Source organism: Rissa tridactyla, chromosome 4 (genome assembly GCF_028500815.1).
Source record: "Rissa tridactyla isolate bRisTri1 chromosome 4, bRisTri1.patW.cur.20221130, whole genome shotgun sequence".
Lineage (NCBI taxonomy): Eukaryota > Metazoa > Chordata > Aves > Charadriiformes > Laridae > Rissa > Rissa tridactyla.
The window spans coordinates 23,143,509-23,155,711 of NC_071469.1; the positions used below are offsets into that span (position 1 = coordinate 23,143,509).

The 12,203-nt window shown below is 42.4% G+C and overlaps 1 protein-coding gene across 8 annotated transcripts in view; it reads right to left on the bottom strand.

The window, feature by feature from the left end:
* Positions 1 to 3,647: 3,647 nt before the first annotated feature.
* Positions 3,648 to 12,203, bottom strand: part of ZC3H14 (zinc finger CCCH-type containing 14) — a 28,573-nt gene continuing 20,017 nt past the window's right edge. For 4 of the 8 annotated variants that reach the window (XM_054201620.1, XM_054201619.1, XM_054201613.1 and 1 more), the window contains exons 13-20: positions 12,000 to 12,120; positions 10,957 to 11,093; positions 9,813 to 9,907; positions 8,773 to 8,885; positions 7,355 to 8,194; positions 6,697 to 6,870; positions 4,737 to 5,400; positions 3,648 to 4,576 (exon numbers count right to left, since the gene is read on the bottom strand). In XM_054201620.1, coding sequence (XP_054057595.1) covers positions 8,188 to 8,194; positions 8,773 to 8,885; positions 9,813 to 9,907; positions 10,957 to 11,093; positions 12,000 to 12,120 — 473 coding nt within the window. In that variant the 3' untranslated portion in view covers positions 3,648 to 4,576; positions 4,737 to 5,400; positions 6,697 to 6,870; positions 7,355 to 8,187. Of the gene's footprint in view, positions 4,577 to 4,736; positions 5,401 to 6,696; positions 6,871 to 7,347; positions 8,195 to 8,772; positions 8,886 to 9,812; positions 9,908 to 10,956; positions 11,094 to 11,999; positions 12,121 to 12,203 lie in introns of all 8 variants that reach the window. The other 4 variants (XM_054201617.1, XM_054201616.1, XM_054201615.1 and 1 more) reach the window with 4 other exon arrangements.

Below are 12,203 nucleotides of genomic sequence, written 5' to 3' on the forward strand. Positions count from 1 at the left end.
ATTATTCACCTCTTGCATTCTCTTATGCCAGATAAAAGTAAAAAAGAAACAAACCTCCTCTCTTCTTGTAGCACCTTGTGTGCAGGGTGGTTATAGAGGGAATGGCAGGACTTGCATATAGAAGGGAGAGAAAAGTTAATGAGCCAGACTTCTAGGTCCAAAAATGCTTGTTATGTGCTATACAAAGCTAGTTACCCCATGGTCTTAGGTAATATGTTTTATATATCGAGCTATGACAAATATTTATTTTCAAGAAGTTGATGAACTAAAAAATTCCCAGGTTTCTTGGCATGATGGTTCTTAGCACAGCCTTGCCAGTCATGCAGCTGCTATTCTACAGGAGCAAAGACTCTGTGGGTTTGGTCATGAGTGTACGGGGAGATCTGTAACGTTTTTGACTTCAGGGGAATCGCGTCTGAGAATTGAGATTAGGCCGGATCTGTCTCATAACCTTGTTGCCTGCCTGTCTGTTTTATATGAAAATTAGTATCTGGCATTTAAATCTTTTCTATGCCAGAGGAATCAGTTGCAGTGTGCTATTCCGTAGCTGTGATTCAGTTCTTTATCAAACACATCTGTGCAGGACTTCTTGACTTGAAGTAAGATCTGTCCTGCCTCTGTTTTAAAGTTGCCTTTCATCGGTTCAAGTTGGATGGCTGTTAAGAGCTCCCTCATAGTCTGTCCTCCTCAGATTGCCAGATCAAAGTCCAAATTCTTCTGCCTCTCTGAGTTTTCTCCTCAAAATCCTAGGCTCAGTGTCTCCCAGCCTCACGATCCTTCTGTAGGCCTTCACCCAATGAAAGCGGTACGTGGACTATCAAGAGGTTTGTTCCTCGCATCCTCGTCACTGGTTGTGTCCTCTTCTCCCTCCCCTCAATCCCTTCGTTAATGCTGTGCCTCTCCACTGATAATTTGTCCATTGGTGCTCTTGCCCTGAGGAATCTCAGATGCCACGCCAGCAGTGAAGTACCAGGGAGAAGCTGCCGGGGGAGTTGCAGCAGGGCTGCCCTCGGGGCGCAAGGCTGGTGGCTGCCGGACGAAAGTCTGAGCCTTTGCATCTCCCTGCTGCTTCTGCGCTCTCCAAACCTCACCGCCACTGTAAAGGGCTGGGACGGGAGCTGGGAGCTGGAAGCTGAGGAGCTCTTTAAAAACAAAACTACCGGCCTTGTTCCGCCTGTTGCAGCCAGTATCAGTAGCGAGTATTTTCCCTGGCAAAACTGGTCAGTGGTTTGCTGGGTAAAATGGGATCAGCCAGCTGGGAAGGGTCGGGAATGCTGAGGAGAGGGGTGGGTAGAGCCTGGGTTGCAGCTTTCTCCCTGAGAACCGTTGGGAGCATGTTTTGTAGGACGAGCTGCAACCCTCGGCTGAGGAGAATGGCTGGCTGTACGCATGGTTAAAGATGGCAGCTTGGTGGGGGTTGCGGTCTTTTTGTCTGTGGCGGTGCTTGTTACTGTGCCTCATTCGCTGTTTACATTAAATGCTACTGTAGTAACTTGCTAAGTGTTGCCACCCGTGCTCGGAGGATGTGCGCATGGAGGGGAACAGAGTGCCGTGGCGGTGGGAGCTGGTGACTGGGTTGCTCAGCAGCGAAGTGGGAGGATGGCGTAACCCCAGGGGGCAGGTCAGGGAAGAAGCTGGAGCGTGGAGGGACTAGTGACAGCCTTTCGTTCGGAAGCATCAGAAACGCAGGCAGGAGGGCTCTGTCTGAAGCTGGAGGCAGCCTTTGCTGTCATGAGACAGCACCAAGGAAGGGGAGGCAAAAGTTCTGTGTATCATTTCATCACTCATAGTGGATGATTTCGTTCTCAAACGTAATTGTCTTTCTGATTCTTTTTCTGGCTAGCAGCAAACATACATCTTTGGGATCTTTAAGGTCAGCAGTATTTTTTTGTAATAGAAGAAATAAAATAAAGAACTGATTCAATAGAAGCAAAATGACATTTCACTTAAAAAAATAAACATGCCCTTGAAAGCTGTGTAGGTGTGCTTAGAGAATGAGACAAGGAAAATCCAGCTCATAGGAGCAAACAAAAATGAAAAAAAAGAACATACAGAACTGAAAATTGCCATAGTGCAGGAACTGAGGGACACAGTTGAGATTAGGTCAGGGAGAAGAAATTAGCCAAATGGATCGATCATTTAGACTTGTAATCTTAATTGTTTTTATTCTTAAGGAGGCAGTCATCGTATATGACTTTCTCATGTTGATAGGGAAGGCGAGAGATGGTATAAAACTGAGGATAAAGCATTTCAGAAAATTAAGGCTACTTTGTCACTTGTTGACAGGTGAAGGAAAGCATTCAGAGTGACTTCTGACTTTGCTCAATATCAGGGTTTCAATAGTAGCAAGATCCATTTCAGAGTAACCCTGAACTTCGTAGAGGTTGGGTTAATACTGACCTGGAATTGTACCGCCAGAAAGCAGACACTGCAGACAAGTTATCTCCTGGATCTGGAAACTAGATCAAAATAAGGGACTTCAATACCAAGAGCAGGACTTTGATAGTGTTCAGGAGTGGCTTAGGTTAAAACCATGATCCGCTTCTCTCGGCTGCTGCCTAAACCCTGCTGTTTGACAGCCGTTCTTTCGGCAAGCCCCGAGCATCTGCCTGGGCAGCGCCTGGCCTGCTTTCTGGGCTGCCCCCAGCAGCGCGCGCCTGCTCCTGGAGTCCACTCCAGACACGCGCATCTGGAGTCCCTCATTGGACTTGCTGCTCCTGGGGTAGCAGTGCGACAAGCAAGGATCGTGCTTTCAAATACCATTCTTACATGGGCAAGGTGTGGGCATGTTTCCCGTTTTCAGTATCAGTGTCACACATGTGACAAGCCTTAATCTTTAAAGATTTTTTTTTTTTTTAAATTCTATTAGCATAAGCTATAGACAAACGTCATCAGTGTTTTGGACAAAGTGAATCATCCTGTAGACTCTACAGAAAGGGAAGATTGCAAGTCACAAAACAAATTGCCGCATCAGTGATTTTAACATCACTAGCTGTGTTGCATTTGCATAGTCTTTTTGTTCTTATGGTTTTCTTATGCTTCCTTGCAATCTGCACTGTTTTCCAAAAGTTTATAGCACCATCCGATTTTTGCTCCTGTGGATAGATCCGTGAGCTTGCCAAAGCCTGCTGTGTGTTCTCTGTACCAGTCGCTGTGGCGGGGTGAGACCAAGCCCGTTCCTTTGGTTGTCTCTAGCTTCTGCTCTTCAGTTAACTTTTGACTTCAGACCTAAACTCTGCATATCTCATTTCAGAAAAATAATAATAATAGTTTTAGGTGTATAATATGCGTAAAAGCCACAATAGGTTTCCTTGCCAAAATCACTCACAAGTAACTAAAAATTAGTAGGTGGGTTTGGTGGGGGATTTTCTCCGGTCTACTTGACGCTAGAACAGGTAACCACTCACCATCCCCTTCTCAGATTACCAGCAGCATACCAGGCGTAACCTTGATTTATTTTTTTGTTATCTGTTAAACCAGCAATCCAACCAATTCATGCTTTCTTTGGAGAAAAAGAAAAATGGGGAAAAAAAAAAAAAAAAAAAAAAAAGGCATGGAACATGTGTTCTCTTTCCAGCCCTAGTGTAAAACAAAACAACAACAACAAAAAAGGTGTAAAGTCTGAGCACGGTGACAACAGGCAACTCTCGTAATTTCCACTTCTTTATTATGGAACAGAAGATGGAGGGAGGAGTAACAGGAAACCAGTGAATATAAACTGAGAGAAAAGGAGAAAGAAAAGGAAACAAGGGAAAACAGGGGAAGGAAAACTCATAAATAGGCAAAGGCAGGACCAAAGAACCAACGTGGAGGTGGGGAGTCAGGTCACTTTCTGGCAACCAGCTTGTTCCACATGGGAAATACCCCATGTCCGGTTGTGGAGCGTGAGGGCTGGAGAGCAGGAAGGGCTGGAGGCCGGGCTGCCGGCAGCTTTGCTTGCTCGAGGTTTGGGAAGATGCAGCTGCTCCCAGTCATTGCTCCTTCCACTTCTGTACCTGCAGGACAACTATGTAGTGCAGCAGCTAATGCAGCTGAAGCCCCGCTGCAGCGCGTGCAGGTGGGTAACAGAGAAAACGCTGTAAGGGTAAAGGTTCTATGTAGTAGTGAGAGCTCAGGTAAGAGAGTTTGAGGATATATTTTCAAATGCAACTCACCTTTCCCACACAAACCAAACGTGGATTGTGTTATAGGCCTCTTCTGATTTACCCATATTTTAGCTTCCCGTGCAGCTGAGCTTAAATGCATTCTTTAAATAAAAAATATTAAACCAAAGAAATACTGTACTTCAGAAGACTCTTCATAGTGAAGCTCTATCAATTACGGCCTCTTTCCCTTTCTTTCCCACTGAAACATTATTCACCGGTTCTTGGTTCTGTTCCCGGGCATGCACAACATTTAAGATGACGGGTGTTAAAGCTCCGGCCTGTATTTGTTGTGTTTGACTGGAGGAGGGGTGGAGACGAGTGTCTGCAGAGGGCAGTTCACATCATACCCGAGCTGAGTTTTCCGCCCTTTCCTTGCCTTAGGCCTCCAAACGTAGGTGTAGTAAGTCAGGGAAGGTGAATGTAATGTAGGCCTCTGAATGCGTATGTGGAGAAATAAATTAGTAACGTTCTTGATTTTTATCCCGTAATAAGCCATTACAAAATAAGGAAATAATTGACCTAAGGTAAACGTCATGTAAAAAAAAAAAATAATAATCCAAACTCCTTACAGGTGCTGCTTAGATAACTAACCTGGACTTTTGGCTGTAGCAATTCTTCGTGAGAAACATACACTCTGGCACAAATAGCCGGACAGTGGAGTTTGGGATGTGAGAGGGCAGTATGTTCTGTCGCTCGCTGTGTTTGCATTTCTCTTCCAAAAGCCAAAATGAGTTTCCTGAGTTGCTGTTGCTTGTTGTGACAGAACTTCGAGACACTATGAAGTGATATTGCCCTTAGTAGTACGTATCTTTCTTGGTTTGGGCACGGATGTCATGTGAGAGCTTACTTAAAACCAACAAAAAATAGCCAAACCGCAAACAAGAAGCCTCAAACTTTTTTTGTTTTTTAATGATACCCCTAAAAATTGTCATGTTCGTTGCAGTTGTGTAAAGATGTGCCTGATTCACACCGGTCTATATTCTTACAAGAGAGTTGTACCCGCTTCACTATGAAGTGGGCCCGACGTAACAGTTGTATTAAACCAGAGGATTAACGTCATTAGTACTTTACTGGTTTTTCGTAGGCTGAATTCTTCTTTGGCAGGGGACAAACGCTGCTCTCCCATCCCTGGACGTGCAGCTGCCATGAGGCCAGTGCCATCTTCGGCTGGTGGCAGCGGGGCTGAGGCAGGAGGCAAGTGCTGGGGGGGGGCGGGAGATGTAGATTATTGAGACAAGTATCGCAGTGGTGGGCTCTGGAAAAGAGAGGTAGCGGGGGTGTTCTAGTTTCAGTCCTCGGCACCACTATAAGCCTTTTTCCGGAGGAAAAAGAAGTTTTTTATGTAATATCCTCCAATTATTCATTCAATAGGTTTTGCCATTATTCTTCTTTTTGCTTTTTTTTTTCCACTTCCCCCAGGAGCCCTTAACCCAACTCCCCCCCTCCCACCCCCCCAAGAAAAGCCGATCAGCTTTAGCCACAGCGTCACTGTTAGGACGGTGACTCGCGATACAAAGCCAATACAAAGCCTCATCTTGCTGAAAATGAGTTTTCTATTAACTTTGTTAGTTGCAAATTCTTGAGCTTGGGGAGGAGGGGCAGGGATCTTTCCATGCCCAGCGGGTGACAAATCAGGTATTTATTCTTCCCAAGAAGCAAAGCAGTTAAATACCTTTTTCCAGCACGTTACTTAAAATCTGAATCTGTGAGGTTCAGTTTGGAGCTGTAAATGGTACTTCCGTAACTCCATGATTTTTTTTTTTCAAACACCCATCATGCCCAGGACATGCTCTGTACTGTATTATTTGGGAATTTAATAAACATACTTTCTAAAGAAACTCCAAGCATGAACACAGACACAAATTGCATGAAAAAAAAGAATAATGGTTTTCTGTACTCCTGTGAAATGTTGGTGCTGTTGGGTCGTACTTTGCACATTTCTGGTCTGTTTTTCCTTTACTCGCTACTACTTATCATGGTGGTGTGATTTTAGGTGCAGAATAGCTTGCTTTTTTTTTTTTTTTTTTTTAAAGTGGTATCTGGTACTTATTAAGCTTCGTTTATGCGTTTTAGTTCAGTTCTGGGTATATAGCGTATTATATTAGGTAACGGAAAAGCTGCATTACTAATTTGTGAAGAAAGTTAATGCATTGTCAAGGTAAAATTTCACAGCAGAATACGCTCAAGACCACAGTGATCATTTAAAATAATGTAAAAATCTAAGTAAACGCTTTAGAACCATCCCTTGAAAAATACATACACTTTTAGCTTTGTGGCTTGGTTTATTCTTTTTTTTTTTTTTTTTTTAGCAGAGAAAAAGCAGCAGCTCAGCCTTACGCTGACCATTGTACAGTAGGTTATAAAACACCAAGGCTGTTGGAATCCAGCAGCTGAGGGAGCGTAATTTTCTGCTGCCCTTACTAATTACTATCTCCTCATCTCACACCGAAAAAGGAAAATAGCTTCATGGTGGCAGCTATTTCTGAAAGGGGCAGCTAATGAAGGCATTGGAAAATTCTGTAGAAAACTAACGTAATTTGCAGTCTTTCACCTGGAAATCCATTTCGGCATCGCTCTGTTCAAGGCAAGAGCGTCCTCTCCTCCTCCCCTCCCCTCTCAGGTCACCTTAGGAAAATATTTTACTGTAGTTCTTTAAGCTTAAAATCCAGTTGTCTGTTCAGCTTTGTTGTGTTTCATTATGGAGTGTGTCAGATAATCCCTCTTGCTTTAACAAAAAAAAAAAAAAATAAAAATAAAAAAACATATTTTAAACTAGTCCAAAGGTATGGTCATGTATTACTGTAATAAGGATCATGGTTTTAAGTGTACTCCATTTTGGTTTCCACCATGAACATCTAATCCCTGTAACAGTGTTGTATGTTTATTTAAAGTATATATATATAAAAAAAAAAATTAAATGTCAGATTTTTGCATTAAGATTTTTTTAAATTTGAATATGAACTTTGAGTACTTTATTTCACAAAAAATTTAAAAAAATAATTTAAAAAAATACTTTCCTGGAGTGTTAAGTTTCAGAATTCAAGACTATATTTGTCAAATTTAAGTTTAAAATATGTAGCTAACATTGTTTTCTGATATTGAATGTAAATATTTGTAAAAAGAAATTCTTTTGTATATTTTTGTGAAAATGTAGTTCCCCAAAAGATACGAAAGATTTAATAAAAAAGTGCATTTATGTTACCGCTCACCCCTTTCCATTATTACAATATCACTTAAACGTATCTGCGGGCACCTCCTCCTGGGATCACTGTTTGCGCTGCGAGAGCCGCAGGAACTGTCTCCGATGAGAAGTACAAGGTAATTGCCCAGTCCTCAGCTGCACTGGAAAGAACAAGGATTCTTCAGAAAGAGATTCAGAGCGATACTTTCTCTCTTCCTGGTACAAACAGAGACAGCTGAAAACATTTATTTTCTAGTGAAGGGGTATTTAATTTCGTAAGCTTTTTAAATGGGGCACAAGATCATTAATTAATTTTTCTTGCTCATGAAGCGTTTTTGTTCCCTTGTCTTTGTTTTTTCCCCTGTTTGAAAAAGCACCCAAAAGATGCACCATTTCCTCTCTTTTTTCCCCGTGAGGGGGTGATGAGTTCAGTCACTGGCTGCTGGGACATCCCTTCAGTTGGATGCATTGTTCCAAACGTTTGCTGAACAAAAAGTACTTCCAATACAGGAATAAGCTTTCTAAGCCCTTCTGATGATACACCTCCTTCTTCAACAAGAAACATTACCCAAACAGAACACCACATGTGCTTTGAAAGTTTTTAATGGAATTTAAAGTAAAACTTTTCTTACGCAGACGTTTTCTTCTTACAGTGTAAAAAAAATGTAAAATTGCTCAAACTTACAAACTTGGAAAATTAGAGACATTTCAAGTATGCAGTCAGCCTCATTTTATGAAAACAATGTATATTAAAAGTTCAAAAATGCATGAATTTTTCTAACATCCTGTGCCCCTGGTGGTTCATCTTCCTTTACGCTACTGTCCGAAGGAGGCAAAGTTCAGTCCCAAGGTGTATCACAATCATTCGCTGAGGGGAAAGAGAAAAACAATTTGCGTAAGTAACAATCCTGCCAGTCTGTGAAGGGGATTTGAGAAGTGATTTGTGTCCTGCCCCTGCACTGATTGAGACCTTTGCATTTGAGGGAAAGGCTCACGTGATTTGACTGCAGCTTTGGGAATTTTGCTACCGGTTTATGAAATCATGGAGCTTTTCTGCCAGAAATACCTGAACGTGTTGTGGAAAAGACATGAGATAAAACAATGGTAAAGAAGAGCTGATGTTGGATTTTCAGCTTTATTCAAATAAAACTCAGTAAACACAAGTCCAGGTCACGCTTCCAGTGACTCCGCCACAATCTATCCGCAGGCCGCTTGTTTTCCAGTGTTGCATCATATTAGTTAATGTTTATACTACAAAGACCAAACAGTACAGAGTCCTCTTTAAAAGAAAGATGCCTGTAACAGGTATCTTTCTTCATACAATCTTCGTTGCTCATCACACACACGTTACATTGCTCCTGTGAGTAAAATTACATTGGTGACATAAGTCACAACATACATACACTCTAAACCTAACCAAGAAAAATAAAATAAAAGGCATCTTACCTGGTCTGAGTTTGAGGTCGAGTCCATTTCAAGGCATGGCGTGGAGGTACAGCAATAGTTGGATGGTAAAAAGTGCAGTCTGGTCTTGTACACTGGGTATTAAATCTACAATGCTAAAAGCGAAAGTATTTCAGGAGAGGCTACTCGAAGTTGGGGGGCTGAACTTCCGAACAAGCTAACCTAGAATCTGTTATGTGCAAATTTGTGTTACTGTATGACAGAGCTGATTGATAGGTAACTGAACCAACAGCGACACAGACTATTCGACTCCATGACAGAAGGAAATCCTTTTTCAAAAGCGTTAATTATGAATGAGATGCTCCAACCCTGCCACTGCACTGACAGGTGGAAGTGCCTTTGCTTTTCAGGGTTTAGAGAGTTCAGTTTCCATTGATGTGCGCGCACAAGTTCAGAGCACGACACCGCATGGTCTGCGGGGCGGAGGAAAAGCCAGAGTATCTGGCTAAGAATATCTGGGAACAGAGTCCTGGGAACCCAGCGCATTTCAGCACTGGTAGGGCTTGGAAACACACTAAACTTACTGGCGTAGGAATATGCAGGGACACAATTCCATAGAATAGAAGAATGTGAGTTATAAACTCTTGTACTATACAAATGACATTAATATACTTTAGGGTAACTGGGTATCTTTAAACTTCTTCTATACTGCAGCACATCTGAAGGAAGAGTCAAGAGTCTGAAACATATTCCTCCCATATAGGCTACAAGATCTCCTCCTCCTCCTCCTCCTCCTCCTCCTCCTCCTCCTCTGCCCCAGCACCCTGGCTGGGCAGATTTTTGACAAGTGCTACAGCTGGCTGCCTGTTTGAAACTCCCCAGAAAGATCTGGTAGAAAGATTATTTAAAAATATAATTTTCCAAACTCTTCAAGTGACTGCTTTTGAATAGTCTGAGATAAAGTTAGAATGTGAAAAGTAAAAGCAAAAAGTGTGAAATGCTAGAGACATTTCCTGACCCAAAGTAACACACTTCAAGTGTCTTTCTAGAAATTAAGGGAAGAGAGAAGGGAGAATTCTTACTTTTGGGTGGTAAAATGGACATTCCATTTTCTTACAAGCAGGAAAAAACTTGCACAGCGGACTACTGGAGGATATAGACGGTGTGGGTAGCGGTGCTAACAGCAGAAAAGAACAGGAAGTGAGTCAGGATCACAATAAATTGCTTTTTTAACACAGTTCCACACAAGCTTAAATATATCAATCCTTCTGCAAGAAATTACATTTTATAATACACCAAATTTCTGCAAGAAATATGGGAAGCCATATTTCTCCTCCCCAGGATCTCCTCCTGGGGTAGAACAAGACTACGGGGTAATCATTAGTCTGGGTTCTTCACCGTTTCAGGACAGAAGGTGCCATGGTCATGGCAACGCTTCCAACAAAGCAAGCAGAGCTTCTGGTAGGCAGAGAAATTCAAATGTTTAAATGTAGAGAGCAGGAAGTCTGTTCGAGTTCAAGCTAACCAGACTGAAAAGCGCAGGCAGCGCGCTTTCCAGGAATACAGAGGAGCTGCTGGAAGTGACACAGGAGATAAGCACATTGTACTCTGCCTTCTGGCAAAGTAACAAAACTGCATCCTACTAGGACTAAAGCGCTAAACCACTTCCAAAAGATCATGGCTTCAGTGGAGTAAAGGCCCTCCACCTTGGCACCCTCCAAAGGCTCAGGAATACCAACCCGTAATCCAAACACAGCTATTGCCTTCACTGGGTAACCTCATCCCTGAAAGTCATCTCATCGTTACATAAAGTTAACTCCTACAGTGTCATTAAAGAAAAAAATGCTCATACAGAGACAGAAACCTCTGTTTTCAACTTGTCCCCCAAGCTCTCGGTACAACACGTACTCAGTTGAAGAAACAAAACTGAGTAAAACTGCCATGCTGGCTAATCCCTTTAGAAGACGGGAACTACTTGTGCAAGTCACCACTTTGGCCTTGCACGGGTTTCACATGGACTCTCGCATAACGGCATTCAGGGATGTTTCTGAAAACAGTTTGTGCGGTAACACTATGTTATTATTCTTCATCTAGCATTAAGAGTTGAAATAAAATTAAGTCAAAACAAGCAAAAAATTATTTTTTCACCACTGTCAGTTTCTGCTTCCAAAAATATTGTTTTCCCTTCAGCACTTTCATTTAAAGCTCAGAAAAACAGGGGCTCACCTGGTTTGGGAGATGAATGGGGGGTTCGTCGACTGGCATGAGTGTAAGGACAGTCTGGCTTAGTGCACTTTGCATCGTATTTACAGTTTGGATGGATGAACAAGCATTTATCAGCAAATTTGCAGTTAGGAAAAACTCTGAGGGAAAAGAAATCAAGTCATAAACCCATTCCCAGAGCAAAACCCCCACACAGCTGTTGGGCACAAAAGCCAGAATATCAGAGAAAGCCAGAACTACAACAGGGTTTGCGCACGTGTGTTGGTTTCTTCCAAAGCAGAGCACGCAGGAATAGGGTACGAGCTGTACACGGACAGATCTGCGTTCATTTTCCCTGCGGACGCTCTTCACATGCAGTAAATAACTGAACTACCTCCCACTCAGTGGAGTTTAGCAGCAAGCTACTTGTTGCAAGCTATTCTTAAGCGTTATTCTTAGTGTGGGGTGCAGAGCAGCGCTGTGAATTCAGACCTTCGCACAGAGGGGCACAGAATTCCCTAAGTAACGTGGTTCATTCACAGAAGAGAAAGCGTTATTTTGAATTTAGTTATGTCAGATTTTAAAAAGAAAATTCAAGTGTCTGAGTAAATGAAGCTACCTAACCTAGTAACATTTATCTCAAAACAGAAATTGGTTTTCTAGACTGTTGCTGCTTCTGGAAGAGACGCCAAAGGCTCTGTGCACATTCGAGAGTTAGCCTTTGCTTGCATTTTGACAGCTAGCAGAAGAGTGCCTGTTATTTTAGAATGACACCAATTCCCACTTCTCTAAGCACCACAAAACTACCAGCCTGTACACTAAACTCAGCTTTCTTCTGCGTGAGCACAGCTGGGAATTTACTTATTAAAAACATCAGTGTATTCTGACACGTGGTGGATGGGGGGAAACCAGACGAAATTACAGTGCGATAATCTAGCTCCGATCCTACCCTAGCAGACTTAACACTGCCTTGGAATATTTAGTAACACAGAAGAGAAATTCGTACCACCGAAATATAAATAAAAATAACAATAACATGCCACGGGGATGAGCTCTGCACTACTCACTTGCAAGGTAGCGTGGGGTGATGGTACACACATTCATCTCCATTTTTACAGGCAGGCCAGTACTTGCAACGCTCAAGCACCTTCTCCTGTTTTTGCAGCACATTTAACTGTTCCATATCCACTAGGAAGGAAAGAAAAAAGAAAAAAACAAAAACAAACAAGCTGTGACCTTTATGATTCTATATGCAATTTGGCGTACACATA